At 53.3% G+C, this 26,436-nt stretch overlaps 8 protein-coding genes across 8 annotated transcripts; 6 read left to right on the top strand and 2 right to left on the bottom strand.

The window, feature by feature from the left end:
• Window positions 1-6,786: 6,786 nt before the first annotated feature.
• PHYSODRAFT_323751 (hypothetical protein) lies at window positions 6,787-8,199 on the bottom strand (the record flags this gene model as incomplete). The annotated part of the gene is made up of 4 exons (XM_009519336.1): window positions 6,787-7,102; window positions 7,205-7,611; window positions 7,660-7,853; window positions 7,926-8,199. 4 exons carry the CDS (start codon window positions 8,197-8,199, stop codon window positions 6,787-6,789), a joined length of 1,191 nt encoding a protein of 396 aa, XP_009517631.1.
• A 971-nt stretch (window positions 8,200-9,170) lies between these two features.
• On the top strand, window positions 9,171-9,479 carry PHYSODRAFT_470946 (hypothetical protein; the record flags this gene model as incomplete). Its single annotated transcript, XM_009519335.1, has 1 exon — window positions 9,171-9,479. A coding segment is annotated over one exon (309 nt), but the record flags the coding sequence as incomplete, so codon positions are not given.
• Window positions 9,480-14,195: 4,716 nt separating this feature from the next.
• PHYSODRAFT_263966 (hypothetical protein) lies at window positions 14,196-15,250 on the top strand (the record flags this gene model as incomplete). Its single annotated transcript, XM_009519334.1, has 4 exons — window positions 14,196-14,238; window positions 14,392-14,892; window positions 14,981-15,057; window positions 15,092-15,250. The coding sequence occupies 4 exons, from the start codon at window positions 14,196-14,198 to the stop codon at window positions 15,248-15,250; spliced, it is 780 nt and encodes a 259-aa protein (XP_009517629.1).
• A 1,666-nt stretch (window positions 15,251-16,916) lies between these two features.
• On the top strand, window positions 16,917-17,111 carry PHYSODRAFT_477888 (hypothetical protein; the record flags this gene model as incomplete). Its single annotated transcript, XM_009519333.1, has 1 exon — window positions 16,917-17,111. A coding segment is annotated over one exon (195 nt), but the record flags the coding sequence as incomplete, so codon positions are not given.
• Window positions 17,112-17,279: 168 nt separating this feature from the next.
• Window positions 17,280-17,462, top strand: PHYSODRAFT_416292 (hypothetical protein; the record flags this gene model as incomplete). The annotated part of the gene is made up of 1 exon (XM_009519332.1): window positions 17,280-17,462. A coding segment is annotated over one exon (183 nt), but the record flags the coding sequence as incomplete, so codon positions are not given.
• A 264-nt stretch (window positions 17,463-17,726) lies between these two features.
• PHYSODRAFT_323749 (hypothetical protein) lies at window positions 17,727-18,164 on the top strand (the record flags this gene model as incomplete). The annotated part of the gene is made up of 1 exon (XM_009519331.1): window positions 17,727-18,164. One exon carries the CDS (start codon window positions 17,727-17,729, stop codon window positions 18,162-18,164), a length of 438 nt encoding a protein of 145 aa, XP_009517626.1.
• Window positions 18,165-18,201: 37 nt separating this feature from the next.
• On the bottom strand, window positions 18,202-21,577 carry PHYSODRAFT_323748 (hypothetical protein; the record flags this gene model as incomplete). Its single annotated transcript, XM_009519330.1, has 7 exons — window positions 18,202-18,212; window positions 18,371-18,888; window positions 20,189-20,310; window positions 20,433-20,666; window positions 20,921-21,202; window positions 21,276-21,338; window positions 21,440-21,577. The coding sequence occupies 7 exons, from the start codon at window positions 21,575-21,577 to the stop codon at window positions 18,202-18,204; spliced, it is 1,368 nt and encodes a 455-aa protein (XP_009517625.1).
• Window positions 21,578-21,617: 40 nt separating this feature from the next.
• On the top strand, window positions 21,618-24,649 carry PHYSODRAFT_323747 (hypothetical protein; the record flags this gene model as incomplete). Its single annotated transcript, XM_009519329.1, has 4 exons — window positions 21,618-22,082; window positions 22,260-22,718; window positions 22,795-23,100; window positions 23,165-24,649. 4 exons carry the CDS (start codon window positions 21,618-21,620, stop codon window positions 24,647-24,649), a joined length of 2,715 nt encoding a protein of 904 aa, XP_009517624.1.
• Between the last annotated feature and the right edge of the window lie 1,787 nt (window positions 24,650-26,436).

The following is a 26,436-nucleotide window of genomic DNA, read 5'->3' as shown; positions in this document are numbered from 1 at the left end:
AAGTCGGCCGGTCAGGCACCATATCATAGTGTGTGAGCGACTCCGTAGAGAAGCTTCCTGCAGGGCCCTATCACTAACTCTGCTGCGAAATGCACCCACCGAGACGAGCGCTGAATATTAGTAGGAACGAGGTGGGCAGGCTAGAAGGCGTGGCGGTTGCATCCTCTAGCCATCGCATTGCGGTGCTGTGCTTGTCGCTAGCCTCAGACAGCGAAAACTATCTATTGCGTGTCCTATTGGTTTAGACAAGCAACAATACATCTACTCTGGAGCCCTTACATTAGTAGACGCCTGCATTGAGATATAAGGGGGGAGGCGTCATGAGCTCGTGAGCCTTTAGGAGTAGCCTTTGGGAGCCATGCTCCGCAAGCGCCGCCGAGCATGGCGACGACACGTTGTGGCGGAGGTGGAAGAGTTCTGTAGCAAGTAATACACCATACAAAGTGGTCAGCTTACGAAGTTATGAGGGAAGGGAGGTTTTCATAGCCCTAACCTCAGTGGTACTGAGCGTGATTAGATGAGATCCCACACATAGTTAAATCAAGTCTAAGTTGGCCATTAAACTGATTAGAGGCTGAATCCGATGTACTGTAAGAGCATTTCCAGCGGTTGGTCTCAAACACGGTTTTATCCTAAAATTAACACTGTTAAGACTTGGCCGAGACTTAAGGCTTCCACCAGAAGGCCCTATTGCAGGTTTTAACTTCACCGGGACCTATAGATTGGCTTTCGAGTCTTAAAATAAGACCACATTCTTAATGCCACCCATACAAAACTGAAGAGTCGCCGTATTTAAAAGATTGCACCAAGACTGAATGCAATTTTCACATGCGGGAATGGACTTATAAGACTCGCTTTCGAACTCACCGCTGGAAGTAAGTCGGTCTGCGCGGGTCTCAACTGTAAAATGGTGGTCTCAAAGACCCTGTTACGTCTTAGGATGAGACCCACCGCTGGAGATGCTCTAGCAGGGTTACACGCACAAGTGACTGCAGTCACTTGTAACTCTTACAGACACGACGTCTGTTAGAGGTTCGAAAGACTTTCTTGACCTTGGTGTAGACACACCAAATGCTACATACATTTACGATCACCACGACGGGTGGTCCATAGAGACTTAGGATTCCTAATGGCTGAAAGCAGCATCTTTTAGCCAATGAGTGGCATGCATAGCGTTGGAATTCTCGTTGGCAGATTCCTAACTTAGATTATTACATTTAGAGGAAGTCAGAAAGCATAAAACAAAAATAGCAGTTCTCATTTTAATCCAAACACATTATTTGGATTGTTTATTTAGATTAATCTATACTCGGAGGTCCGAGTATAATTAACTCTAGTTTAAACTAAGCTGCGCTTCCTCACACACGTGCGCACACGTGTAAGCTAAAGTAGTGAGCCAAAGTAGGCCCATAACACCTGGTAGCACTTTGTAGTCCGTCAACGACCGACTACCGGAGTTCGTACGTCACCGCACGAACGCGGAGCTGAGAACCTTCCCATGAATACAGAGGTACCCATGGAAAGCTCCACTACGCCTGCAACTCACGTTGCACGCGCTGACTGTCCCCACCTGTCGGATCCAGAGTGGGAGGCCCTCCAACGACTGCCAACAGTCATTCGTGAGGCGGCTGTAGCGTAGCTACGATGCTGCGTACGCTAACGCCGACAGAGCAACACCGTGTTGCTCTGGGTTTCATCCTGAAGGAGCAACGCGATGTTGCTGCTACTACCGCGGTGTCGTCCGGGACGACACCACGCGCGCAATCGCTGAAGCTCAATGTGAGCAACTATGTCGGAAGAGAGGGTGAACCTCTCCTCCGTTGGCTTGTTGAACTCGACACTGCCATTGCGGCTCGACGTATCGTCGACCCGTTGTCGAAGGTTGCGTTCGCCATGTCATGTCTTGGCGGACGTGCAAGAAGTTGGGCGTATGGACGCCGACTCTCGGATCCTACGTGCTTTAGCACGTAGGAGGGTTTCAAGGAAGAGCTCAGACAAGCGTTTGAGCCCCCGCAAAACGAGTTCCGGTCGAGGGCGGAGTTTCTCGACCTGCAGCAGGGCAAGCATGATGTCCATACTTACGATCAGAGAGCACGATACTGGGTCTCTAACGTCGTGACCAATCCGATCGAGGCGACCAAGGTCGTCACGTTCATGAAGGGATTGAGAGGTGGGCCTGTGAAGACCTACCTCTTCCGTGAGTACCCGAGTACTCTCGAAGCTGCAATTACTCTTGCAATACAGGAGGAGTTTAGCCTGCGGCAGGCTAAGCTGCATGCACATGTGCCGAGGCCACAACCACGCCCGGTAGAGGACGGGAGGCCCAGAACCCATGGACTTCTCTAGTGCTCCAACTGCTGGACCCCAGCAGTCGCAGGGAAACAATGTGCGATGCTACCGTTGCGGTAGCGCCGGTCACTTTGCTTGGGAATGCACGGCCCCCGTGCACCAGCAGGGTGGCTATCGCGGCGGTGCCGGGCACCGTCGCAACCAAACAAAAACGCGGGGCGCCCTACTGGTAATGCAGTTCCGCGTGTCGATCTTGGACACGCGACACTGAGGACTGCAGCCCCCAGTGAGGTTCATTCTCACTGCAAGAACCAAGATGACAAACCTGACCTTGTCATCCTGAGCGTGAACTCGATGAGAGCAAGCAGCTCTCTCCGTGCTTTGGTAGATTCTGGCGTGTCGAAGAACTTTGTTCGACTGCGAAGTCTATCAAGGCTTGACATCGAGGATATAAAGATACCTCGAAGTATGTTGGAAGTACGACTGGCAACGGGTGCCGTCGTGAAGACCGAGAAGCGCATGGTACGCGTGCGCTTCACGTATGAAGATCAAGAGTTTGTCGAGACCTTTATTGTCCTGGATCTGGACGATAAGTTTGACGTTGTATTGGGCATGACGTGGTTTGCAAGGCATGATCCGGTCATCGATTGGGAGAAGCACACTCTTTTGCGCTTCGGTCGCGACAGCGGAACAGTGAGCGATGGCCCTGTTGCCGCAACACACGCACTGACAGGTGCCACGCGACTCCCCACTCGAGGCAGCGCCTAATGCCGCTGTCCCGGAGCACCCTAGGCGCGGGCGAGCACGCGCGCAAGAGCAGCTAGCGTCGGCGTCATGGTTGGTGTCGAAGTATTAAAGTCGCGACGGTTCCGGGAACCGGCGCTGCGAAAAGGAATTTCGCGTCGACTCCGGGAGTCGACGCACCCTTTATAATAAAGGGCTCCGCCAATAACAGGCGTTGAGGTGAGAATGGCGTGTCGGCTCCGGGAGCCGACGTTGCAGGCGGTGCGGACGGTTGCAAACGTCCCACACCGGAACAACTTGCATGCTGTCGTGCAGCCGGGCTGCACGACGAAGCGCCGTGAGACCAAGCCGGGCTTGAAGTCGCTCGCCCGCGGGATGTACCCGCCCGCGGTACTAAAGAAGAAAACCCGTGCACGACTGGGCCTGGACGAGGTCAAGAACCAAGCGGAGCCGGGCTCCGCAAAACAAGAAGACGGCGCAAGCGAAGGTCGCTGCACAAGTCTCGGCCCGGGGCCGAGACGCTACGCGGAGGCTGAGGAGCCGGACGTCGAGACGTTGAACGTCTTGACACGTACCTGTGCTGGATTCCGGTATAGGGAGATGACTCTCGCTAATCCTCCGACGCAAGCGTCGGAGTTGACTTTGCTTCCAGTCATGAGCTGGAAGCGCTTCGCGCGTGACTTGCACGATGGACGCATCGAGCAAAGATGCATTCTCTCGGACGCCGAGAGAACGAAGAGCGAGAATGAAGAACTGAGGCAGTTCTTCATGGAGAGCACCACTGAGATTGAGGACACTCTCAGTGCAAGACTAAGAAGGAGCGCTTTGAGGAGCAGAGCTGGGACTCGCTGAAGACGAGTCGCTTCTACGAGATTCTACGGGAGCACGCGGACATGCTTCCGGTAGAGATCCGTGTGGAGCTTCCGCAGGACAAGGGCATCCAGCACGAGATTGATTTCGTGCCGGGCACGAAGTATTGTGTCACGCGGCAGCGGCCACTGCCGCGAGAGCAGGTCGAAGCGATCGACGACTTCTTCAAAAGTTGTCGCAAAGCTGGACAAGTGCGGGAATCGAAACCCCCGCACAGTGCCCCGAAGTTCTGTGTCAAAACGCCACACGGCGACTGGCGCATCGTTTATGCGTACAACAAGCTGAACGATGCGACGATACCGACGCAAACACCGATACCGCGAAAAGATGCCATCATCGATTCGATGGCCAGGAGCACTATCTACAGTGCTCTTCATCTGCGCAATGAATTTTATCAGTTCCTCATGCGTGAGAGCGATATCCCTCTCACGGCTGTGAGCACACCAAGCGGCATGCTCTGGGAGTTGCTGGTGATGCAACAGGGTCTGAAGAACGCCCCTGCGACTTTCAACAGGTGCGTGACGCACTTGTTGCGCTCGGTGTGCGACTTCGCACCGAGCTACTTCGACGATGTGTTCGTCCACAGCGGGGCTGCGGACGGGATGAGCGATGTTGAGATGCACAAGGTGCATCTTCGGAAGCTGCTTGGGCTCATGCGTAAACACAAGCTCTATGCGAACCTGAAGAAGTGCATCTTCGGGGCGAGCGAGATACCCGTGCTCGGGTGTCTCATTGGGAAGAACGGTGTCCGCCCTGACTCTGAGAAGGTCAGAGTGATCAATGAGTGGCCGACGCGGTCGAACGTCAAGGAACTGCGGCAGTTCCTTGGCTTGGCCACGTACTTGTGCAAGTACGTGAAGGACTACGCGGGCATGATACGCCCACTATCACAGCTCCTGAAGGAGGACGTCGAGTGGGTTTGGATTGCTGAGTGTCAGCAGGCCTTCGATGTAGTCAAGCAGGGCTTGACTGAGGCGCCGCTCTTGGCGGTGGCCGACCAAGATCGCCCGTTCCACGTTGGGTGCGACGCATCCGACTTCGCAATCGGATGTGCGTTGATGCAGTACGATCACGAGGGTAGTGATCGTGTGGTCTACTACCAATCGCGTCAGCTGAAGCCAGCTGAGCCCAACTAGACAAGGAACTCCTTGCCGTGAAGTATGCACTCGCGAAGTTCCGAGTGTATCTACTCGGAAGCAAACCGTTCGTGGTCTATACGGACCACGTGTCGCTGCGGACGGCTGTGAAGTTGCCGCACATCTCGCAACGGATGGCGAGATGGCTCTCATTTTTCGCAGAGTATAACTTCCGGGTTGAGTACAAACCCGGACGACTCAATGTGGTGGCCGACGCGCTCTCGCGTCGACCTGACTACGCCACGACTGATGCCGACGTCAATGCCATTGACGCCATGCGATCGAGCACCCCGACGTCGTCACTGTTGGAGGACGTGAAGGTCGCGTACGCGCACGACGCGGACGCGAAGCTCTTGCTGGCCTACGGCTCAGCGCCTTCTGACAAAGCTCGTCAGAAGCTGCCGAAGCATCTTCGTGCTCGTGCACACCGTTATCGGGTGCACGACGGGTTATTTCTCAACAGTGCAGTCGACGACAACGCGGTCCGCGTTGTCGTGCCCAATGACCATGACCTGCGACTCAGGATCATGTATGCGTATCACGATGCACCGACTGCGGGGCATCCGGGCCGTGAGAAGACATACCTTCTTCTCACGCAAGACTTCTACTGGGCCCACCAGTATAAATGGGTGCGCAAGTACGTCCGTGCTTGCGAGGTTTGTCAACGTGTGAAGCCTGCGCCTTTCGCGCAGGCTCCCTTGCAGTCATTACCAACTCCACGGGAGTGTTGGCAGTCCATGTCTTTGGACTTCGTGTTCGGTCTTCCCCCGGACAGCCATGGGAACGCGGGCGTTGTGGTCTTTGTTGACCGCTTCAGCAAGATGGTACATCTTGCTGCAGTACCCGCTGAAGTGACTGCGAAGCAGACGGCGCGTCTGTTCGTTGACATGGTGTTCAAACACCATGGCATGCCGATCGACATTGTGTCGGATCGAGACCCGCGCTTCACTGCACACCTTTGGCAAGAAGTGTTTACACTTCTTGGGAGTCAACTTTCGATGTCGACTGCGGACCATCCGCAGACGGACGGGCAGACCGAGCGCGTGAACCGCGTGCTCGTAGACGTGCTTAATAGCTACACCCACTCGTTCCAACACTGGAGCGAGTGCCTGCCGATGACGGAGTTCGCCATCAACAACTCGGTGCATGCCTCGACCGGGCATACACCCTTTTACGTGAATGCCATCAGGCACCCACGCCTCCCGAGTCTACTCGGGATGGTGGCTCCTTCCTCAAGTGGGGGAGGATCTACGACTGCAACACAGCAGCCGCAGAATGCCGCTGACACTTGCACAGTGTCAGCCGCGACTACGCGCAAGAAGAACAAGAAGCACGCGTCTGTGCAGGGCACAGACGAACGCAGAGGCCGGGACTACTGCTAGAAACGAGCTGAACTAGTTCAGCTCGGACGCAATCAACTTCGTGCAGCGCACACAAGCCGTCATTCGGTTTGTCCAAGACGCTATTGCAGCTTCTGTTGATCGACAGAAGCTGAACGCAGACAACGTTGGCAGGGGCAACACAAATGAATTCAAGAAGGGTTCATTGGTTCTGTTAGCTACTCAAAACCTGCCTAAACATGCCGTTTCCGACTTCGGGGCAAGCAAGCTCGCTCCGCGCTTCATCGGGCCGTTCACGGTGTTGGCACGGCATGGCAAGGCCTACACACTAGATATTCCATCTAGCATGCGCGTCCATCCGACCTTTTACGTCGGGCGGCTGAAGCCATACCGGCAGCACGAGCCACCTAGCTCGGCTGGCCCGAAGCGGAAGCCCCAGCGGGAGCGAATCTCTGCTCCAGCACGTGAACGCGCTGGACCAAGCGTACGACGCGACCTCCCATGTGGACAGATATGTCCGACGCGGTCTGCGAACCCTGATCGACTTGAGGCCTCAGGATCGCCACCTCCTGCTTCAGAGCGGCGAACTCCCGGCTCTGAAGCTGCTCCACAGCAGCGACCCGCTCCTCGAGCGTCGGGCCAAGGTTAACCCCTGGTTGACCATACCCGGGGCGTGTTCCCACCACCGCCGCCTCCGATCCGCGACGCCCGCGGCTCAATACGCTGGATTGTTGAGCGTATTGTGAACCATAGTATCACGAAAACAAAGCGGCAGCCGGTTTGTTATCGTATTCGTTGGAGAGGGTTTCCGCTCCACCAAGATACATGGGAGCCGCGGGACGTCCTGCTGCAGGACGTTCCGGAAATGGTGAGGGCGTACGAAGCTCACCACGCACTACCGGCGCGAAGGTAGTGCGAGCGCTGTAGTCACCTGCAGCGCCCGAAGTCCCGCGATCGTCGCGTTCCTCGCGTGCCAGGAACTTGGCACGGAGATCCTTGAGACTCGCAGGTACATGAATCGTCGTGTACCAGTTTAGGTCGCGGTCGCTCAAGCGCGCTGCACCCTGAAGACACAACGTGCACTGTTGGCCTTCGGGCACAGCGCATGGAATACCAGAGTCCACAGAGGATCTGTGGAGCTGCTCCAGCCTTCCGCGCGTCGAGAATGTCTCGAAGCGTTCACGGGTATGCTTGACCGGCTCGCGGTAAGCAGCCGGTTTCTTGTTGAAGTTCTCAACAAAGGCATTCCAACTTTGACAAAGTGCCTGCTACTCAGGCACTTTGCTGCGAGAAGAGGTCTTCTTGCTGGAGAAGTACCGGAGCTCGTGGAAGAGCCCGATGTAGTAATCGGGCCTTTGATTCGTTAACGTATCAAAGTGCTGCTCCTCCGCCACAGCATCGTCGTGGATGCCGCTGCATACGTACAGCGGGATTTCATTTGGAGGCACGGTGTTGCCCACACGGTCTGTGATCTCTGATGCAGACGGCATCCACGGATCGCGCGCTGCTCAGACAGCGCGCGGAGAACTTTAAGACGCCACATCACGCGAGGAGATTAAAGCCCCAGCAGCAGAGAGTGGAGTTTCGCTCTCGCCGCGCGAACGTTTCGAGCTCGAAGCGTCCGAGTCGTCTCCTTCACGAGGGCGTCTCGACCCGCACGCCGGGTCGAGACTATCGCTGACGGTAGACTCCTTGCGCTTGCTTGAAGAGACGTCGCCCTCTTTCATCTCCACGTCGCCGTCCCCGTAGTCAACGGCGTCGTTGACTACAGAAGAACCTTCGAGGACAATCTCCGGCTGGGTTGTCCCCGCCGCAGCCATGGCAGCAAGAGCGTCACGCTTTGCTTTATGATGCTCTCGGTACTCGGGGATAGAGAGAGTCTCTATCCCGGCGGAGGTATGCCCCTCTGCTTAAGCGGCGGTCTTCTTCGGCAAGCTCATTGCAGAATGAGCTCAAGCTTTCCTTCTTGCAACGTGAAGAATTGACGAATGGTCAATTTCCTGATTGACGTGCCGTAACTCGGCGCGTCTAACCTTGAGGGGGGGATGGTGTAACAGGGTTACACGCACAAGTGACTGCAGTCACTTGTAACTCTTACAGACACGACGTCTGTTAGAGGTTCGAAAGACTTTCTCGACCTTGGTGTAGACACACCAAATGCTACATACATTTACGATCACCACGACGGGTGGTCCATAGAGACTTAGGATTCCTAATGGCTGAAAGCAGCATCTTTTAGCCAATGAGTGGCATGCATAGCGTTGGAATTCTCGTTGGCAGATTCCTAACTTAGATTATTACATTTAGAGGAAGTCAGAAAGCATAAAACAAAATAGCAGTTCTCATTTTAATCCAAACACATTATTTGGATTGTTTATTTAGATTAATCTATACTCGGAGGTCCGAGTATAATTAACTCTAGTTTAAACTAAGCTGCGCTTCCTCACACACGTGCGCACACGTGTAAGCTAAAGTAGTGAGCCAAAGTAGGACCATTACATGTACCGCGAACTCATCCGTCGCTGACGACTCAAAACAGCAGCACTACGAATGCAAAAATTCTCAAAACTCGGGCTGTGTCTCCTCTTTACAATGGTAGAAGTAGCTTCTCAATCCGACAGTTCGTTTTGAAGTTACGACCATTTTTCTGCATGCCTTGCTGGATGGACATTAAACCAGACCTCCTTTATTCCGGCACTTGAAGTTTATATATGGCAATGTGCCTATTTGAAGTTTTTTCGAGTGCCGAAATAAGCGACCGTTCAAAATTGCAGAATTCAAGCAGTGAACGATGGAGAAGCTAAAGCCAAGCGTCTCTAAGAAGCCCCCCTCGCGTAAAACCCCGTTCCAAGACGCTCACAAGCTGCAGTACGGACTCGAGGTCGTAGCGTGTGACGGTGGGGGAGCGGCTTGCTCGGTCCGCTGCCTGTTTTGCCGATATTTTGGTAGAGAGGAAGCACCCAAGGGCAAACGAAAGCGTACTAAAAATATTAAGTACAACAAGGCTCCTTTCCGACCCCAGAACTACATCGAGCACAATACTTCCGCGCACTCAGCTAAGTGGGGAGAATACACAGGTCTCAGCGACGCAAAGAAGGCTGTATTTTTTGCTGATCTCACATCTCGAAGCAACCAATTGGTAGCTCATTTTGACACAGAGAGTGCTGTGTTGCGGTTTTCTTTTCCAGAATTGATTGTGACTGAGCTGATTGGAAAAGTATTTTTCTATGCTGAAGATGAAGATGATGATATGACTGTTGCGAGGGCTCTTCGTGCTTTCGGCTCGGTAGTGGATGGGGTCTACACAGTGGAAATTAAGACGCCTCTGCAGTTTACTCTTTCGGTCAAACATCTCTCGGTTGGGTTGTCGTTTCGGCAGACGGCAGCAGTAATTCAGCAGCACTACAACGCCACAGGGAACTCGAAGCTTTACGGTATGACCGACGCTATGGCAGGCACTTATGCTCGTATTCTAGTTGCCTATTCGTTTCAACGCATCAGCAACCTCATCGCAGACCCCAATATGTGGGGGTTTGCATTCGCTTGCGACATCATAACCCACACCGATCGCTCTTTCATGGATCAGCGTGTTCGTGTTGCCGTCAACGGCGTGCTAGTCAACCTACACTTGCTCGCGGTCCCTATGTTTGACCGCCACACTGCTGTGGTCCAAGTTCACCTGATTGTTCGAGTACTCGATATTTTGTTCGCTAACTGGAGACAGAAGTTGGTTGGTATTTCATCGGATTGAGAGAACACTATGACAGGCCGTCATGGAGGAGTGGTCACTCTTTTAGAGAAAGAGGCCACCCACTCGGTGCTGAGAGTGTGATGTGCTGCTCATCAGATGGACCTGGTCATAAAAGCCGGTTTTGCAATTGTTGGGAATGGAGACTTTGTGAAGAAGACAAAGGATTTAGTTGTTCACCTTCGCCGCCAGAAAACGCTGATTACTGAACTAAGAGGTGTCGCCAAAAAACTAACTAATCGGTGGCTGTACATGGGAAACGCATTGCAGTGGATATTAAAAACCATTTTCGCCTTGAAGAACACCTCAATGAAAACGTGTCTGCGGCACCAACGCCATCATGGTGGGTCAATGCAGCTGTTGTTTGTGGGATAATGGTGGTGGTGAACGTCACGTTTGTCAAGATACAGGGGAAGGATGTCCTTCTCTCGCAGCAAATGATTGAGCTCCTTGTAGATCGCCTTCGCAAACTGCTACGAGTTGAACGCGTACCTAGCTCTGAATTCCAATATAGCGCTAATGACACGATTTCTACGAAGTACTGGCTAAAAGAGCAACATTTACTCGAGTTTATTCCAGACCAGGGGACGTTCGTCAAGAATCACATGAATAGTGCTGCAGATGCCGACAAAAAATCGATTCTGAGGCAGCTTGGCAATTTTGTACTGCATCTAATTGAAGGTATGGAGCATGTACAAGCTGAGCGAGACAGCAACAATGACGCTGCCGCATCTTTGGCTCCGCCAGTAATGCCAGCTGAGCTTGTCACAGTCCCTCCTCGCCAGTTTGCAGAAGATATTTTGAATCCTCGCCGCGATCAATTGGCTTTGTTTTGGAGTGAGGCAAAAATTGAAGCCGTTGAACGGGAGCATCGAGAGCTGTGTCAAGCAAATCTGCTTGATGAGCTGGTTCGCACAGCCCTGGAGGAAGCATCGTATGACACCAGCTTCAACGACGCCTGGGATTCAGTTCAAAACGCTGCTGCTCCAAAGACATTTTCACATCTCCGCCAGTTCTGCTGCGGATTGGCACCGTATCCGCGAATACGGCGTCCGTCGAATCCGATTTTTCCGTATTGAAGTGTGAACTGAACGACCGGCGCACTTCGTTGACTTCTTTAGCCCTTGAAGGCATCTTCCAGGCTAAACAGTTCGATATGCTAGAGAAATTGTAGTAAGTTGCATGCTTTATTTCCTTAAACTGGCACTGTGCCGAAATAAACAAAACAAGAGTGCCGAAATATAGCTAATCCGACACATCCCGGCAGGTGCCAGTATAAGGGAGGTCTGCATTAAACTGCTGATTTGGCCTACTTGTTAGACTGTTGCTTTCTGGTATTGTGTTACTGCGGCACTATCATGCGGCCGGGGGTCCATAAAGATTTTTTCCCGACTACAAGGCTTTATCTCAAGATGAACAAATGTTCGTCTGATCACTTACACCCCAAGCAAACGATAAATGCTGAAACAATTGTTGCTATTACAAAAAACAATTATTTATTACTGTCTCAAAAAGTTATACAAATTAAATTATCGATTATAATTATTATTTGATTATATTATATACTACTTTCAAACATTAGTTGCTCGATATATATATGAAACAAAATATAATTATGAATTGCTTGATGATAACACCTTGTTTAACTCACTTGGCTGATATCCTAATCTGTATCTGCATAAAAATAACATCGCAAGTGGCACAATAATTGTATAGACCACGTGAATAATGACACTTTGTTTAGCTTTTCATGGTTGAGATCCTTATCCGCACAAAACTATAATTACAAGTGTCACAACAATTATATGAACCGCGTGAATAGTTTAACTTCTCTGATTATTATCTGCAGATAAGCTTGTTTAGAATATGTATATGCATCCTTTTTAGAAAAATAACTGAAATATCGGTTATCAAACACATTTTTTACATAATGATACTATAGAATTACTACGTGAATTGTTAAAACAATCACGAAATCCAGTACATAAGATTTTTCATTTCTACTAACTCTGCTCTCCCCATGGCACACTGTCTGCTAGCATAGTTGATATCCATTCATGCACGTCGTACGGAAATACATTTTCTAGTGAGATCGCAGGTGGAAAAAAAAACTTCGCTGTCGCGGTGCGATCACCCACTTCTTAGACCAGGGTATTCACGAGTACGGATCCGGAAAGCCAAGCACTGCTTATTCAATGAGCACAACGCTGCATCCAAACCTTGGATGCATTCCAAAGTAATTCGAAGCTGTCCCAGTCTACATCAGACAGGGCCAGGTCAACCAAAGCAGTAACTACATGTACAAATTAAATATAGAAAATTCGAGAGCATGCTAGTGTTGATACCTTGTTTAACTGTCCAACCGACCCTACCTTTTAGTCGTAGGCGAGGCTGGAGCACTAAGTAACAAAATCCAAAACGCTCCATTATAGCCGCCAGACACCGTTGAGTAGATCAACAAGTTCAAACTACAGTTGTACGCATATCTGCTGCATTTCAGTTCACTTACTTTCGATACAGAGCTAACTTTTCTTTTGTTAACATGTCATCGCTAAAACGTTCATACAGTATCACACATTAGGGAGGTCAATGCTGCAACTAAATGTTTCGGGAAATCCAGTTCCGGGGGCCGTAATTTTGAAATAATTCTGTTTCGGTTCCCTTAACTAACTCAAATCGTTAACTTGGCTGCTACAACAAAATTATTGTGCACTTCAGGCACCTTTCCATGCCGGAAGGCTATGGGTATGCACTCCACTCGTTGCATCCCCCCGTAACTGTTTTATTTATCGGAATTCGACCAAATACGTATAGGCCGAAGGTCTTAGCCTGCTTATACGAAAGCAAGGTACAGCATTTCGCATGTAGAGAAACACACCCTATGTCATAGGTTTAGGTTAATTACTGCTCTCGAGCCTAAAAACAATGTAAAACCCAAAACCTGGGTAACGCGATCATTTCGTACACAAAATTGGCAAAATGATTGGCCTAGTCATGCGGATGGCGCGGAGCGATCTCCTTTAGGATGGCGCTTAAGCTAGCAACAAGTCTAGGCGTCATCTACATCTATGTTGCACAGGAACCACATCACTTAACCAATTATCTACAGCGTTGCTTCTTCTACTACCATCGCTGCAGCAGCCGTGTTGTGCGCTCTCTCGAGCTTGCGCGTTGTGGTTTAACCTCGTGCTCCCCATATCCCGCACTCAGGCGCGCCTCAACTGGGCCCACACCAGGCGTGGCTACTAACTATCACTCCGACGAGGCGTATCCAAGGGTGCGGGGAGGGGGCAGCGCGACGTTGGCGAGCGGTGCGCAGCTCTTCCCCTCTGCCTTCGCGCGCTTACAGGTGGCTCAATGTGAATGCAAAAAATGCGCAAAATAATCAAATTAGGGGTGTATCTCTCTACATGCGATCCCACGGACTTTTCTCTCGCATCTCTGATTGGTCTAAATAAAGGTGTATCTCTTAAACCACTGTAGCGCTCTACATGCGAAATGCGGCACTATGATCAATTTGGCACTCTGTTAGCGACAGCAGATCTAGTCAGGGCGGCCTGCATTCATTTCTTGAACCGCCCCGAAAATCAATTTTACACATTAGCGTTATTTAACGGACCCGAAACAGAAAGGTATTTCAAAATTACGGCCCCGAAACAGGATTTCCCCCTCTTTTTTTTTTTTTGCGGCGCGGCAGCAAATATTTTTTTACCCAATCAGAAAAAGTAACATTGGCCATCCTTTTTGCGTCGTGCAGCATCAGATCAATTTTTTTTTTGCGGCGATGCCGCGCCGAGCGGACAGGTTGCCTCTCGTTACCTAAGAGCAATAGTCGCTGGCAGGCGAGGGGGGTCACTACGGTAACTCTCCTACAACTCGACGATATCTCGTTGGGAGCAACACAGGTGTTGCTGGTATTTTATCGCAACTTATCTTTCGTGAAAATTGTCAATAGCTGAAAACATGACTTTTGTGATATCTTTATTTGCGTTTAGGTACCGTAGCCTCCCATTTTGTTTTACGTTAACGGGGAGAACGCGAAGCTGCACCAGCACCATTGTGTCGGCGATGGCGACGCACGGAGCGCAAGGGGAGGCGCCTGAAGAACAAGGTGCGACGCAGAAGCTTACGCGCATCCATGTCAGTTGCTAACAAGTTGTGCTGTAGGGCGCCGCGCGCACGGAGAGCAAGGGGGGGCGGAGAACAAGGTGCGACACAAAAGCTTACGTCTACCCATATCATTTGCTAACACGTTTTGTTGAAGGGCGTCGCACCGGCTTACGACCACGTAAGACCGTTGACTACCTCCAAGCCGCCCAAGGCTATACGAAAGACGACGAGGGCGACGAAGACTATGTCAAGGAGGAGATGACTCCGGACATAGAGGAAGAGATCGGTGTGGAGGAAGTGGAGAAGGACGACGAGGAGGCGAATGACACGAAGGTGGAGAGCGTGGAGGACGAGGAGGAGGTGAAGGGCGTGGAGGACGAGGAGGAGGCGAAGAGCGAAGAGATGGCGGGCATCAGCGCCATGTCCGCCGTCGAACATGCGGTCGGCCCGAACGAGCAACATGTGGACGATGATGACTTGTTCGGTGATGACGATGACGACACCACCGCCACGCACGTGACGGCCAAGTCGGACGGTGGCATGGCTGCTGCCGTCATCGACGATGATGACTTGTTCGGCGGTGAGGACGATAAAGATACGGACGCGGTGGCGGAGGACAACGACAAAGGCGCTGGCAGCAAGCGGAAAGTGACGGGTATGTTGTACTACGTGTTGTTTGCAATGTTTAGCGTTATTGTTGTACGAATGTCTATTGATGTTGGGGTGGTGTATTATTGAAATAGGTTTCGAAAAATATTTGTACGCGCGGCCCGGGAAGAAGCCGAAGCTGAAGCCGCTGTCGAAGCGTCGTGCGCCAGCCGTACGGCAGCCGCTGCTGCTTCCACGACGGCTAGGAAGAAAGCTACAGCACGAAAGCGCAAGGTGCTTCACCTTCCAAACGTGCGAAAGTTGGGAGGAAGGAAAACGAGCAGGCTGCTGTCACGTCAGCAAGTGACCAGCCGCCACCACGTCATCGTGAGCGCCGCCGCACTAAAACGTGGGAGGAGCGGTAGAAGATAGTCAACGCGCACAACGCAGTCGACAATTTGAAGCCACCTCTTGCCAGGAAGCCGTTCGCCAATTGGGGCGAGTTCGAGGCAGCGCTCAATGCCTATCAAGACGCGAACTTGGTGCTCTACTGCGTTCGGAGCTCGCAATCGAAAACGAACCACGACAGGTACGGGTTATGTTGCTGTTACAGTAGGGTGCTTCTATTTAAATTACTGTTGCTGCTTATGTTGTTAACTGTATTGTTAAGTCTACCAGGGGCCAAAAGCCCCCCGATCACTTCACCCACAAGTTCAAGGCGATGTGGTGCACCCACGGCGCTAAACAATCTTCGCGAGGTTAAGGCCTTCGGGAGAGTGGGCAGCGGTACACAGGCTACGAAGCGAGCTTCACTTTGCGCTATGTCAAGTATGTTGGGGAAGTTGTGGCAAAGTGGATGGTGTGCATCGACCCAGAGACGGAGGTATTGTTCGTATCTATATTTTTTCGAGGGCTTAGATGCTAACTTGTACAACTATGCACCTTGTAGATCTGCATGCACAATCACAGGACGCCAATACCATCTATGAGTTCTACAAGCGCGGCAAATCCCTGTCACTACCAGCAGCCGTTCGCAAGGACCTCGGTCTCATGGCCGAGGTGCAAACCAGTACGCCGGCGATCAACCGGTACCTGTCGGACAAGATTGGTGGGTGTTCTTGGTGAACGCTATGCAGTTGTTGAGTTTTTCAGTGTTCGTTTTGTAGTGGTTTTAATTTGAATTGGTATTAACATCTTTGTATTTGGGTTGATTAATATCTACAGGTATGGTCATCACCCCCCAGCAAACAAGAAATATCCTGCAACAAGTACTAGGGTCTACGACTATCGAACGGACCTGATTGCTGCTTGATACGTTTGCCCGTGTCGATGATCATGACGTTCTGCTGGTGCAGGATCAGATGGACATCACCTACGTCATTGCGATGCAAACCGCAGTGCAGAAGACGTGCTTCAAGCAATGTGCGATGGTTTAGTCATGGATTGGACACACGGGACCAACAACTTAGGCTACCATCTTGGTTTGAATTATCTCTTAGTATTTTCTATGTTACTAGCTATGATACTAATGAGATGATATTGCTTGTCAATCATTTGTTGAACGCGTACGAAGTCTTGTTGTGACGTCGGCAACTGGTAGAGGCATCCCTGTGGTTGACCTTCGCGCGCTGGACCAGAAGGGCGGGACCATGGAGCGCATTTTGGAGTTCTTCAAGCGGCACAACCCGTCATGGACATCAATTGAGACGTTCTTAATTGATATGGATTTTGTGGAGTGGCGAGTGCTGGAGAGAGTGTTTTCTGACGCCAAGATTCCTTGTGCCAATTCCACGCCCTTACGTACTGGAGGAAGGTGTGCCGAAGACCGAAGTACAACCTGACGATGTCTCAACGCGAGCAGATGGAGCATGCATTCGGAAAGCTCATCTACTGGTACGAAAAGATTGAATGTTCAATGTTACCTGCTATTTTTACTCAATGTTGTTCTATGTTATTGTGTTGCCGACTGTGTTGCTCGTTGGGTTGCTCTGTATGTTGTTTACCAACAGCAATACAGAGCGAAGTTTCAATTCAGAGCTGGACTCGTTTACGAAAGTCTGCGAGAAGGAATGACCAGCACTTCTGGAGTATTTTACGTCAAACTGGAAGGATTGCGACTCGATGTGGCCTAACTATATCCGGGGAAAGTACTTCGCTGCTGGAAACACCACAACCAACAGGATCGAATCGAATTGGAACCAAGTGAAGCTGCTTCTCGGCAAACGACCTCGTCTGGATGTGACTATTAGCGGTCTGTTAGCGCACCAGGGGACTATTATTCGCTAAGTGCTCGCGACGATGAGGAGGCACGTGTCTACATCTCGACACCCAGGCGCAATCCCTGACTTCTTGACACGCGTTTCGGCGCGTCTTAGCGACTACCCGTTGTCTAAAGTGCGCTCTCAATGGGACCGCTTTATGGTGTACCTGGCGGACACTAAGTGCACGAAGCTGGATGCTGTGGGCGAGTGGGAACTCAGTACTTGGAGGGATTCCTATGGATGCAACGACTGTGAATGGACGTGCACATGCCTATTCTATTGTAGTCATCACCTGCCATGTCAGCATTTGATGTTCATCGCTGATCGTGTTCATCGGTTCGAGTATCTACCTGAGTCGGCCGTCCCGCAGCGGTGGGGTATGGTCGCAATGTCCGAGCTGGAGAAAGAGCTTTGAGGTGGTACAGGCAGTTCAAGCGTCCATGAAAGAAGCTGGAGATTCCTGGGCGCATGACGGTCTGACCCAAAACGACGTCTTCCTGGATGAGTCCGAAGCAACACAAGGTGCAACAGAAGCAACACAAAGTGCAACACAGCCACTACCCAACATGAACATGATGTAGAAGCCGCAGAGAAGATTGGGCGTCACCGTCGAAAGCAACGTGGTGCTATTTACGTCAAGATGCGTCGACGAGAACGTGCCAACGTTGTGGTTCTCTCATCAGAAGAGAAATATTACTATGCTAAACCTGTGTTCGAGTCTGTGATGGAGCACCTAGCAGGATTGGCTACCCCAGCTTCCGTCGCAGCCTTGAAGTCCTGGAAGGACATTGTTCGAAGCGGGTTGGAGACCGTTGAGGAAGATTCTACTACCAGTCCTGACGAAAGCGAGGAATCCGACGATCCAGACACGTCTGACACCGCATCCGACATCACGCCGGCTGATTTAATTGACAGCATGAACTTCATCCAGGAGTTGGAGCAAAAAAATGCGGGGTCCGACAGCACGGCTTCAGCCTCTAAGCGAGAGGCTACAGCAGAAAACAATGAAGCAACATTGGCGGCAACATCGAGCAAGACTAGCGGGGCAATACTAACTAAGTCGACGTCAATGTCCTAGACTGCTCCTTCGCTTCTACCCAAAGCAACATCGCTCTCTACGCCGAAGCTGTACCCAACCAAAGCGGTGTTGTCCTCGAAGAAAAAGTGCTATCCTACCAAAGCTGCCGTACGTGTTAAAACGGCAGCAAACGTTGCAAGTAAGGGAGGGATCCTGGAGGTGCCACGTGTTCCCAAGAAACCTAAGGTGCGCCACACTACCCGAACCAAACTGAAGCAAACCAAGCTGCCCAAGGGGGCGAAACCTCAAAAGCTGGCTGCAATTGCGCTTCTCAGCTTCTTCGGCGGCGCGGCGCTGGGCCAGCTTCTCCAAGGCTTCAAGCTGCTTCTGCTGCTCCGTCTTGGCCTGTTGTAGGGCTTCGGACATCCGAACGTTGGTCGCCTGAAGTTTCTGGTACTCATCCTGCAGTCGAGCTTGCTCCACCTGGTTTTCGGCCAGAGCGGCACTCAATCGAGCTTCGAGAGCTCGGCGTTGGTTCTGCTCTGCATCAAGGCGTGCCCAGGCCGTAGCTTCACTCTGCTGAAGGGCTCGCCGGTAGTCTCGCTCGACTGAGGGCACCCGAAGTCGTCGTCCCAGCGAAGCCGATAACCGATGCGTGAACCGGAATCCCGTGGACTGCACTTGTCGGGTCTCAGCTTGCTTCTGGGCTGGACGCTTGGAGTCAGGACTGCCTGGCAGTGGTATCTGGGCTGGATGCTCAGGTTGATACGGCCTCTGCTCAGCTCTGGTCGGTACGGGACCATCCTGAGTAAGCTGAGGTGTGACAGAGATCATTATTCCCGGGAATGAGCTGCGGGACATCGTCGTAGCTGAGCCTCGCATCACCGCCGCCGTCGACATGGGCATGTGCGTCCCAGTCCCAACCATGTAGTCAGTCATAGACATCAGAGAGGAACCAGAGGAACTTAATCCAGACAGGTTTCCCCCTACATCGCGTGTTTAGAGTGGGCAAACATCACTATTGTGTGACGAAGCGCCCGTGCTTTTTTAAGGCTCAGGTTGCTAGACCGCTCGACCTTGGTCTTCGCTCAGCCCTTGCCCCACTTGGCTCAGCCCTGCTTAGCGCTGCAAGAGTTCCGCTCAGCTCCTTCCACTGAGCGAACACTCCCACTCCACTTCGCTAGGCTTAGCCGCTTGAACGCTTGGCTCAGCTCCGACTCGGGTCGGGCGAGGCGTGTGTTCCTCACTCTGCGATCCCCTTGGCGGTTCTTTTGATCACGGCTACGCTGTGGGCCCAGACTCGCGTCAGCCACACCAGCTGTTGTCGATGTTGAAGGTCTCCGGAGGTGTTCCCAGGCGAAACTCGCTCCCCACTTGGCGAGTCCCAGTCCGCACGTGTCCACAGCCCGAAATGCCCCGGGTTTTCCTTAATGAACACAACACCACACACAATATAGCATCCACTTCCTCTCTTTGGTTCCGACTCAGAACCACAATACCCCTTCTTTCCCGGTCGGCCTGGGTCTGGGCCGAGTTCGCCTTTATTTCTCTGAGCCTGGGCGAGGCTCGTACCAGCTTCTCCTTTCTTCTCTTCGAGTCAAGCAACGACCCGGTCTGGAGTTAGTGACTCGGTTTGAGCCTAGTCCGAATCCAAGGCACTCACACACACCCTGGGACTACCCGCGCACCAGGTCCACCATGAACCGATACAATAATCACACAATGCACCGGGGCACGCCAATATCCCCAAGCACACAATACAATTACCCTGCCTAAACCAGAGAGTGGATCACCTTCCACCCGAAAATATGAAATACACCCTAAGATGTAACGGTAATATGAAATAACCGTACTGCCGTCGCACCGAAGCACTCTGACAACGTTGATATGTTAGCTTGAGTTTGTGTGGATGATCGCCAAGACACCTTCTGGCCAAAGACCTCCACCACTTGCGTCCTTCGGGGCAAAACGAACTCTGTTTAAATGTTTACACATGCACAAACTAGGACTCACTAAGTGGGGGCGCAATATTCCCCTGGGTACACACTGACTGGCTGCGCGAAGAGCGTCGGCTGTATGCTTACCGGGCGCCCTTGAAGATCCGCCCGATATCCTTGGTCTTGGCCAATGCGGCGGCTCCACGTCGGCGAGCGTCGTCTCTCGGAGCCGCTGGAGGCCGTTGAGATCCGCTTGAAGTGTCCGCGATCTTGAGCAGTCGCACCCAATGTAGGCTGGCTCATGGCTGATTCACCGGATGAGTGTACTCACCGGTGCCACCAACTTCGCCGTCAGTACCACTGTCTGGACTTAAGTTCAGCGACTCTTCACCCGGCACTTCAACTGGACTCCAACAACTCCGCTCAGGTCTGCAACACTCCGCTCGGCTTCTCGACTTGAGCAAAGATTTTGAACATCGTATTCGAGGCCGGGCTTGGACTCCACGTCACTCCGCTCAGACCTTCGATCCTCGCCCAGCTCGTCGACTTGGGTGAAGGTCCCATGATCACAGTAGAAACCGGGCTCGGGCTCGGGCTCGGCACGACCTCGCTCGGACGCCTGCTCCTCGACTCATCTCGGCATCTTGGAGATGGCCCCACCACCGCTGGGGAGGTTGAGCTCAAACTCCACCCAGCTCCGCTCAGCTCCTCGACCCGAGCGGGGACTATAGTCATCACACTCGAGGTTCAGCTCAAATTCCGCGTAGCTTCTCTCTGCTTCCTGGACTCAGCTCAGGCTTGGGATATCCAACACCAGACATCTCGGGTCTCAGACGATCTTTGCTCAAGCCCAGAGTCTGAGCGGAGCTCCGCCCAGACCTCGGGCTCAGCTTCCTTCGTCGCACGGCTCGTGTCCGACAGTTGGTGATCCAGATCCATCGCGGCCATGACGCACTTGAAGTCTGCTTGATTGATACGGGTCAGCATCCTGGATTGATACAGGTCAGCTGGACATGGGTTCGGTGGCGAAATCCACCGAGCTTTTTCACAACCGTCCCTTATGACTGCCGGGTTCACGGAGTTCATTTCCGACTTGGACCTGGTGCCCATAACCCAGATGTCCCGCACTGCCTCGTCCCACAACCGTCCGATCTTGCCGAACTTGTGGAGTGTAATCCCAAGCCATTTGCGAAATTCCAGTCGAGCGCAGAGACCGCAGTGGCAACTGCAGCACGAGCAAGTGCTGCGCTTCTGCGGCCATCCACCTCTTCTCGGCTGCGTACGCCGGTTCCGGTACCTCGTGCCACGCATGGCGGACCAGCAGCAACACGACGTGCCGCCGGCAGACGGCATAAATCAAGATCCAGCGTCGCAGGGCGCTCTTGCGGCTCTCGCAACGCTCCAGGCCTCGTCTAGCGCGCCATTGGCCGTCTCCACCGCGCCCTCAGCTTCTGCGCCATTGTAAGTGCTGCTCACGACGTCATCGGCGCCGCTAGTGGCTGCGCAAAGCGTTCCCACGGCATCTACGACCTCCATCTCGGCGGGAACAGCAACGGCGACCTCGCAAGGAGCATCCATGGCGCCTCCAAGCATCACATCGGCCTTCAGCAGTACGACGGCCAGCGTTTCGACGCCTGCGGCCTCCTGCGCTCTTTCGGCAGCTTCTAGCGGCACGTCGACGACCATGGCATCCGTCACGACGGGTCTGGCGGCTCAGGCGGTGACCCACGCGGTCTCGGGTGGCGCCGCAGTGCTCATGCTACGCCCAACGCCCTCGGTGCCTTCGATCAGTGCGCTGCAAACGGCTTCGGCCACTGCACAGAGCGCACCAGTGACCAGCACCATCGCTGGACTGCTGCATGCTGTTGAAGTGTCACGCTACCGGACGGAGCCGAGCCAGTGTCTGCCGTATGAGCCGTGTCTCACTCCATGGTATCGGCTCACGCCTCCAGGGCAAGTCGTCGTACCAGCCACGCTTGACGATGTCCGCGATGGCGCACCCATGGCAGGCGCTCCGGATGGTTTGAGCCGTCTGGTGAACGTGACTTCGTTCTCAGCCCCTGAGCTCTCCCGCTTGAGCTAGCTCATGGGCCACGATGCCACCGGAGACTTGTTGCAGCCTCTCTCAGTTCCTCCGCCAGATATCACCGACCCTCGCATTCAAGCGGCCTTGGATCGTGAGATGATTCCCCTCGCCTAGTGTTTCGGCGTTGATCAGCTCGAGGCAAGGTCGCTCAGGACGGTGCAATGTCTCCAACTCACGGTGCGCTTCCTCCAAGGTCTCGAGCAGAGCGTGGGCAATACTTCAGCTTCAGGAGCAGCTGGGTTTACGGTGAGAAGCCACAGCTTCGCTCAGGCTCTGAGAAGTCAGAGCGAGGCTCACCAAGCTGAGCTCCAGCGCCTTCAGAGCAATCACGCTGTAGCACTTCAAAGGGCTGCTGTTGGAGCATCTAGCGGTCAGGTCACGAACACCACGGCTGCTGCGGAGATCCAAAAGCTCCAAGAAGACCTCGAACGAGCGAACAAGTTGGGCGCCCAATTTACCGCAGAGAAGCTTGATGCAGATGATGCCGTCGGCGAGGCTACACGGAAGATCACTTCGCTCGAGTCAGAGCTCACCGTGGCTCAGAAGCGCCTTCAAAGGCAACTGGCGACGCTTTCTCGAGTTGTTGCAGCTGTACCGGACAGGGCAACCCGCCCCGACTGGCTATCGCACCACGATCCAAGTTTCTGCGCGCGATTTGGACTTCGAGGATTCTGATCCGTACACGACCCAAGCTGCTCAACCCAGTACGGCTTCGGCGCCAGCCTCTTCGCCTCCGGGATCCGCTCAAGCGACCACGACTCCGACCAGCTCGTCTCTGCCGGCCACCCCTTTGCGCACACCGCCAATGCTCAGCCTGGGCAGGTCAACTTCCGCGGGGTCCAGTAAAATCCGATGTAAAGCGCTCAAGTCGCTGCCTCTGGCTAAGGCCTTGGCCCCGAGCAGTTCGAAGAAGGCTGGGGGACTGATGGTCCAGACGAGCACTGCGCTCAGCTCATCAGCCGCGCCGGAGACTGTGGACTTGACTTGCTTCCAGCACACCGAAGGCCATGGCACCAATGATCATGCCATTCACACAGCGAATTGCGCTGCCACACCGCCCGACCAAGTTTAAGCCTGAGCGCAAGAACGCCAAGAAGGAATCTCCCAGCGCTCGTTCGGACCTGGACGCAGCAAAGGCTGTGCCAAACCAGTTCAGCTGGGATGGTACTCGCCCAGACGTCCAAGAGTTCATGTTGGCTGGCGTGGCGTTCTGGGATGCAGTGGATGAAGTCCAGAAGGACCAGATGCTCCATGACCAGTTCGGCAAGAAGAACTTGATCTACATGTTGACCTCAGCGATGTGCTCGGAGGCTCTGGACGGCACTCCGTGGATGCAGTATGTCCCCGACAAGTACTTCGATGCAGCTGCGACCAGACTCCAGGCTCCCGGCCTGACAAGAATCCCAGTGCCCTGGCGGACCCTGCCCAAGAAACCAAGCGCAAGCGACGATGGCTCGGATTCCTCGTTCATGTCTGTGCTGTCCTCAGAGGACACTGATGGCAGCGACGGCGACCAGAGTTACCACGGGTCGAAGGCCAAGGCTCCCAGCTATATCAGCACCAGACCTCAGAGTTCCCCAGCAGACAAGAAGCGACAGCGGAGTTCGACGTCTTCTGGGGGCAGCTCAGTGACCAAGCGCCAGCGCTCAGCCTCAGGGACCTCCGTGACCTCAGCTGACCCTGAGCGAGACGAAGCTGAGACTCCTGAGGAAGGTATCGACAATGGCATCATCGAGGCTCCCAAGAAAGGAAGCTGGTTTCACAACGGCATCCGAGTCCAGAAGCTGCACCACCAGACGATTGGTTTCCCAGCTTACATGCCATCCAAGACTGGGATCGAGCAGCTCCACAAGCGCATCGAGTACGCGTATTATCTGGAGCTGCTCAGATCGGACCCCTGGGACGACATGTGGGATGGCCGAGTTGACTGCCTCGTCTACCACACGTATGCAGAACTCACTCCTGAGATGTGCGAAGCGATCGTCGTAATTGCTGGGTTTATGAGTGCTTGGCGTCAAGCGTATTGGGAGCGACTCCACTGGCATCCGTTCCCGTCCAAGATCGACTACGTTCAGCTCGCCAAGGAAATGGGCCTGCCTGAGCTGGCCACCGTTTACCGAGTGCGCAAGGACCGCGCCCAAGAGTTTGAGCTTCGTCGTAGGGACTTGATCGACCAGATCAGGGGCGTCAAGGGTTACTCGGATCGGATCTGGTTCGAGACCGGACTCTGGGCTGTGCCCAAGGATCCGTGCCACTGGATTCTCCGAGACCCAGATCTCAAGATCTCGCTGGCCGACCAACTTTTCACCCTGGACGACCAAGTACCAGTTCGCACGCAATGGGCCACCCGCCGCTCGGACAAGCAGTTCGAAGTGATCGTCCCGCCTGAGCTCAAGCTCAAGAGCAGAGCTGAACGAGAGGCGAACCCAATTATCCCAGCACCGGAGTACAACCACGACACGATTGCTGAGGTGTTTCGCGCTCTGGAAACCGTGCAAGACGAGGCGACTGGGGAAGCGTAGGAAAGCGAGCGTTCATCATTATTTCTAATTCACCACTCGTTTTGATACTTCTCGTCTCCTTCCTCATTGATCTCAGACCCCCAGCGCGCGTTCACCTCGCGCTCATCCACTGTTCTCCACGATAAACTCCAAGTCATTCTCCACATCACGTAGCATAGTCGTAAATTCACATAATACAAAGGGTTCACACATAGAATGTCACAGCGACATACACAGGTTTACAGCTGATGTGCCTCTACTGAGCATCGGGCTCAGGAGGCTCATCCCCATCTTGTATTGCTTGGAACCGTGCTTTCGCCTTGGCGCTCTTGTTGAACTCGTACAGCAAAGCTCCACAACTTAGCTGAGACATGGGAAGCCACTCAGTGTCAGGGTACCCCTTCCACTTGACCAAGTACTCCCGGACTCTCCGTGAAGGCCGGGTCCGCTTAACCCAGCGCACATCCTGGATGGCCTCCACTTCATACACATTCTGAGCTTCATCGGGTTCTTCAGCATCTTCGGGCAACAGAGCTGCGTCCAGATCATCATCCTCAGCGACTTCAACCTCAACTGTAGGTCGTTCAGGGAACAGGCACGCGGCTTGAGTCGACTTATGTGGACCCAAGGATACAACTTGTACCCAGTCCCTTCGATCTTCAGCTTGCATCGGAAGTCATCTGAGGTCTCCAGAATCCGGAACGGACCGTGCCAGAGGTGAGCGAATTTCTTCGTGAGCCCAGGTTGCACTCGAGCTAGGTACAGCCACACAGCATCACCAACTTCGAAACCCTTCTTGAGTCTCTCAGACAGCTCAGCCCAGATTTTTGTCTGAGCAGCCGAGCGTTTGACCTTGGCCTCAGCTTGTAAATCCTTAGCCCAGGCCTGAGCGTACTCGTACTCGCGCTGAGTCTTGCGATGTCACTCATAGGCAGTCCTCTGATCCAAGCCCGTCGGAGATGGTCCCATCATGGCCGAAACAGTGCTGTGAGGGCCCCAGCCGTGAACCAGGTAGAACGGCGTGTCGGGCCGGGTGGCGTCGAAGGACGTGTTCAGAGCCCACATCAACTTCTCCACCTGGTCGTCCCAGTCGCTCTAATCTGGCTCAGCGACGTACGCTCGGATGGCTCGAACCACTGTTTGCACTGAGCGCTCTTGCTTGCCATTTGCCTGAGGTCTGTACGCCAGAGTCACACGCTGCCGACTTCCCAGCATCTCGCGGAACCTGGCGAACACCTCACTCATGAAGCGTGGATCACGGTCATGGCGGAGCAGAGAGCTCGCACCAAACCTCTGGAACACACACTCCATGTAGGCCTCGGCGACATCTTGAGCTGTGGTCAGACTCATCGGCTTGCACATGATGAAGCCTGAGAATGCACACTGGAACAGGAGCAGGAACACGTTTCCACGGTCGGACTTGGGTAGATGCGTAACGAAATCCATAGAGATCACCTCAAAGGGCTTAGTCGCCAAAATGTTTCCCGGCGACGGCCCAGGGTTGGGCGGAGCTCCCTTGGTAGTGACACAATCCACACATTCCTTCACATAGCGTTCCACATCCGCGTACATCCTCGGCCAGTAGTACTCTCTGCGCAGTTGTTCGAAAGTCCTAGTGATCCCTTGATGACCACCTTCGAACTCCTCATGACTGAGCTGAAGCAAGTCATCCCTCAGCGCCGTTGAAACAACCAATCTCAGATTCCTTGCTGCGTCCCTGGGCCTTCCCGGAGTAGCTCGACTCAGATAGTACAGGACTCCTCTCGAATCAAGCGTGAACTGGTCCACCACCTTGGCCACATCTTCAG

Source organism: Phytophthora sojae (assembly GCF_000149755.1).
Source record: "Phytophthora sojae unplaced genomic scaffold PHYSOscaffold_1, whole genome shotgun sequence".
Lineage (NCBI taxonomy): Eukaryota > Oomycota > Peronosporomycetes > Peronosporales > Peronosporaceae > Phytophthora > Phytophthora sojae.
Note: the sequence above shows the minus strand (reverse complement) of the source record. Positions and strands in the feature narration are given on the sequence as shown.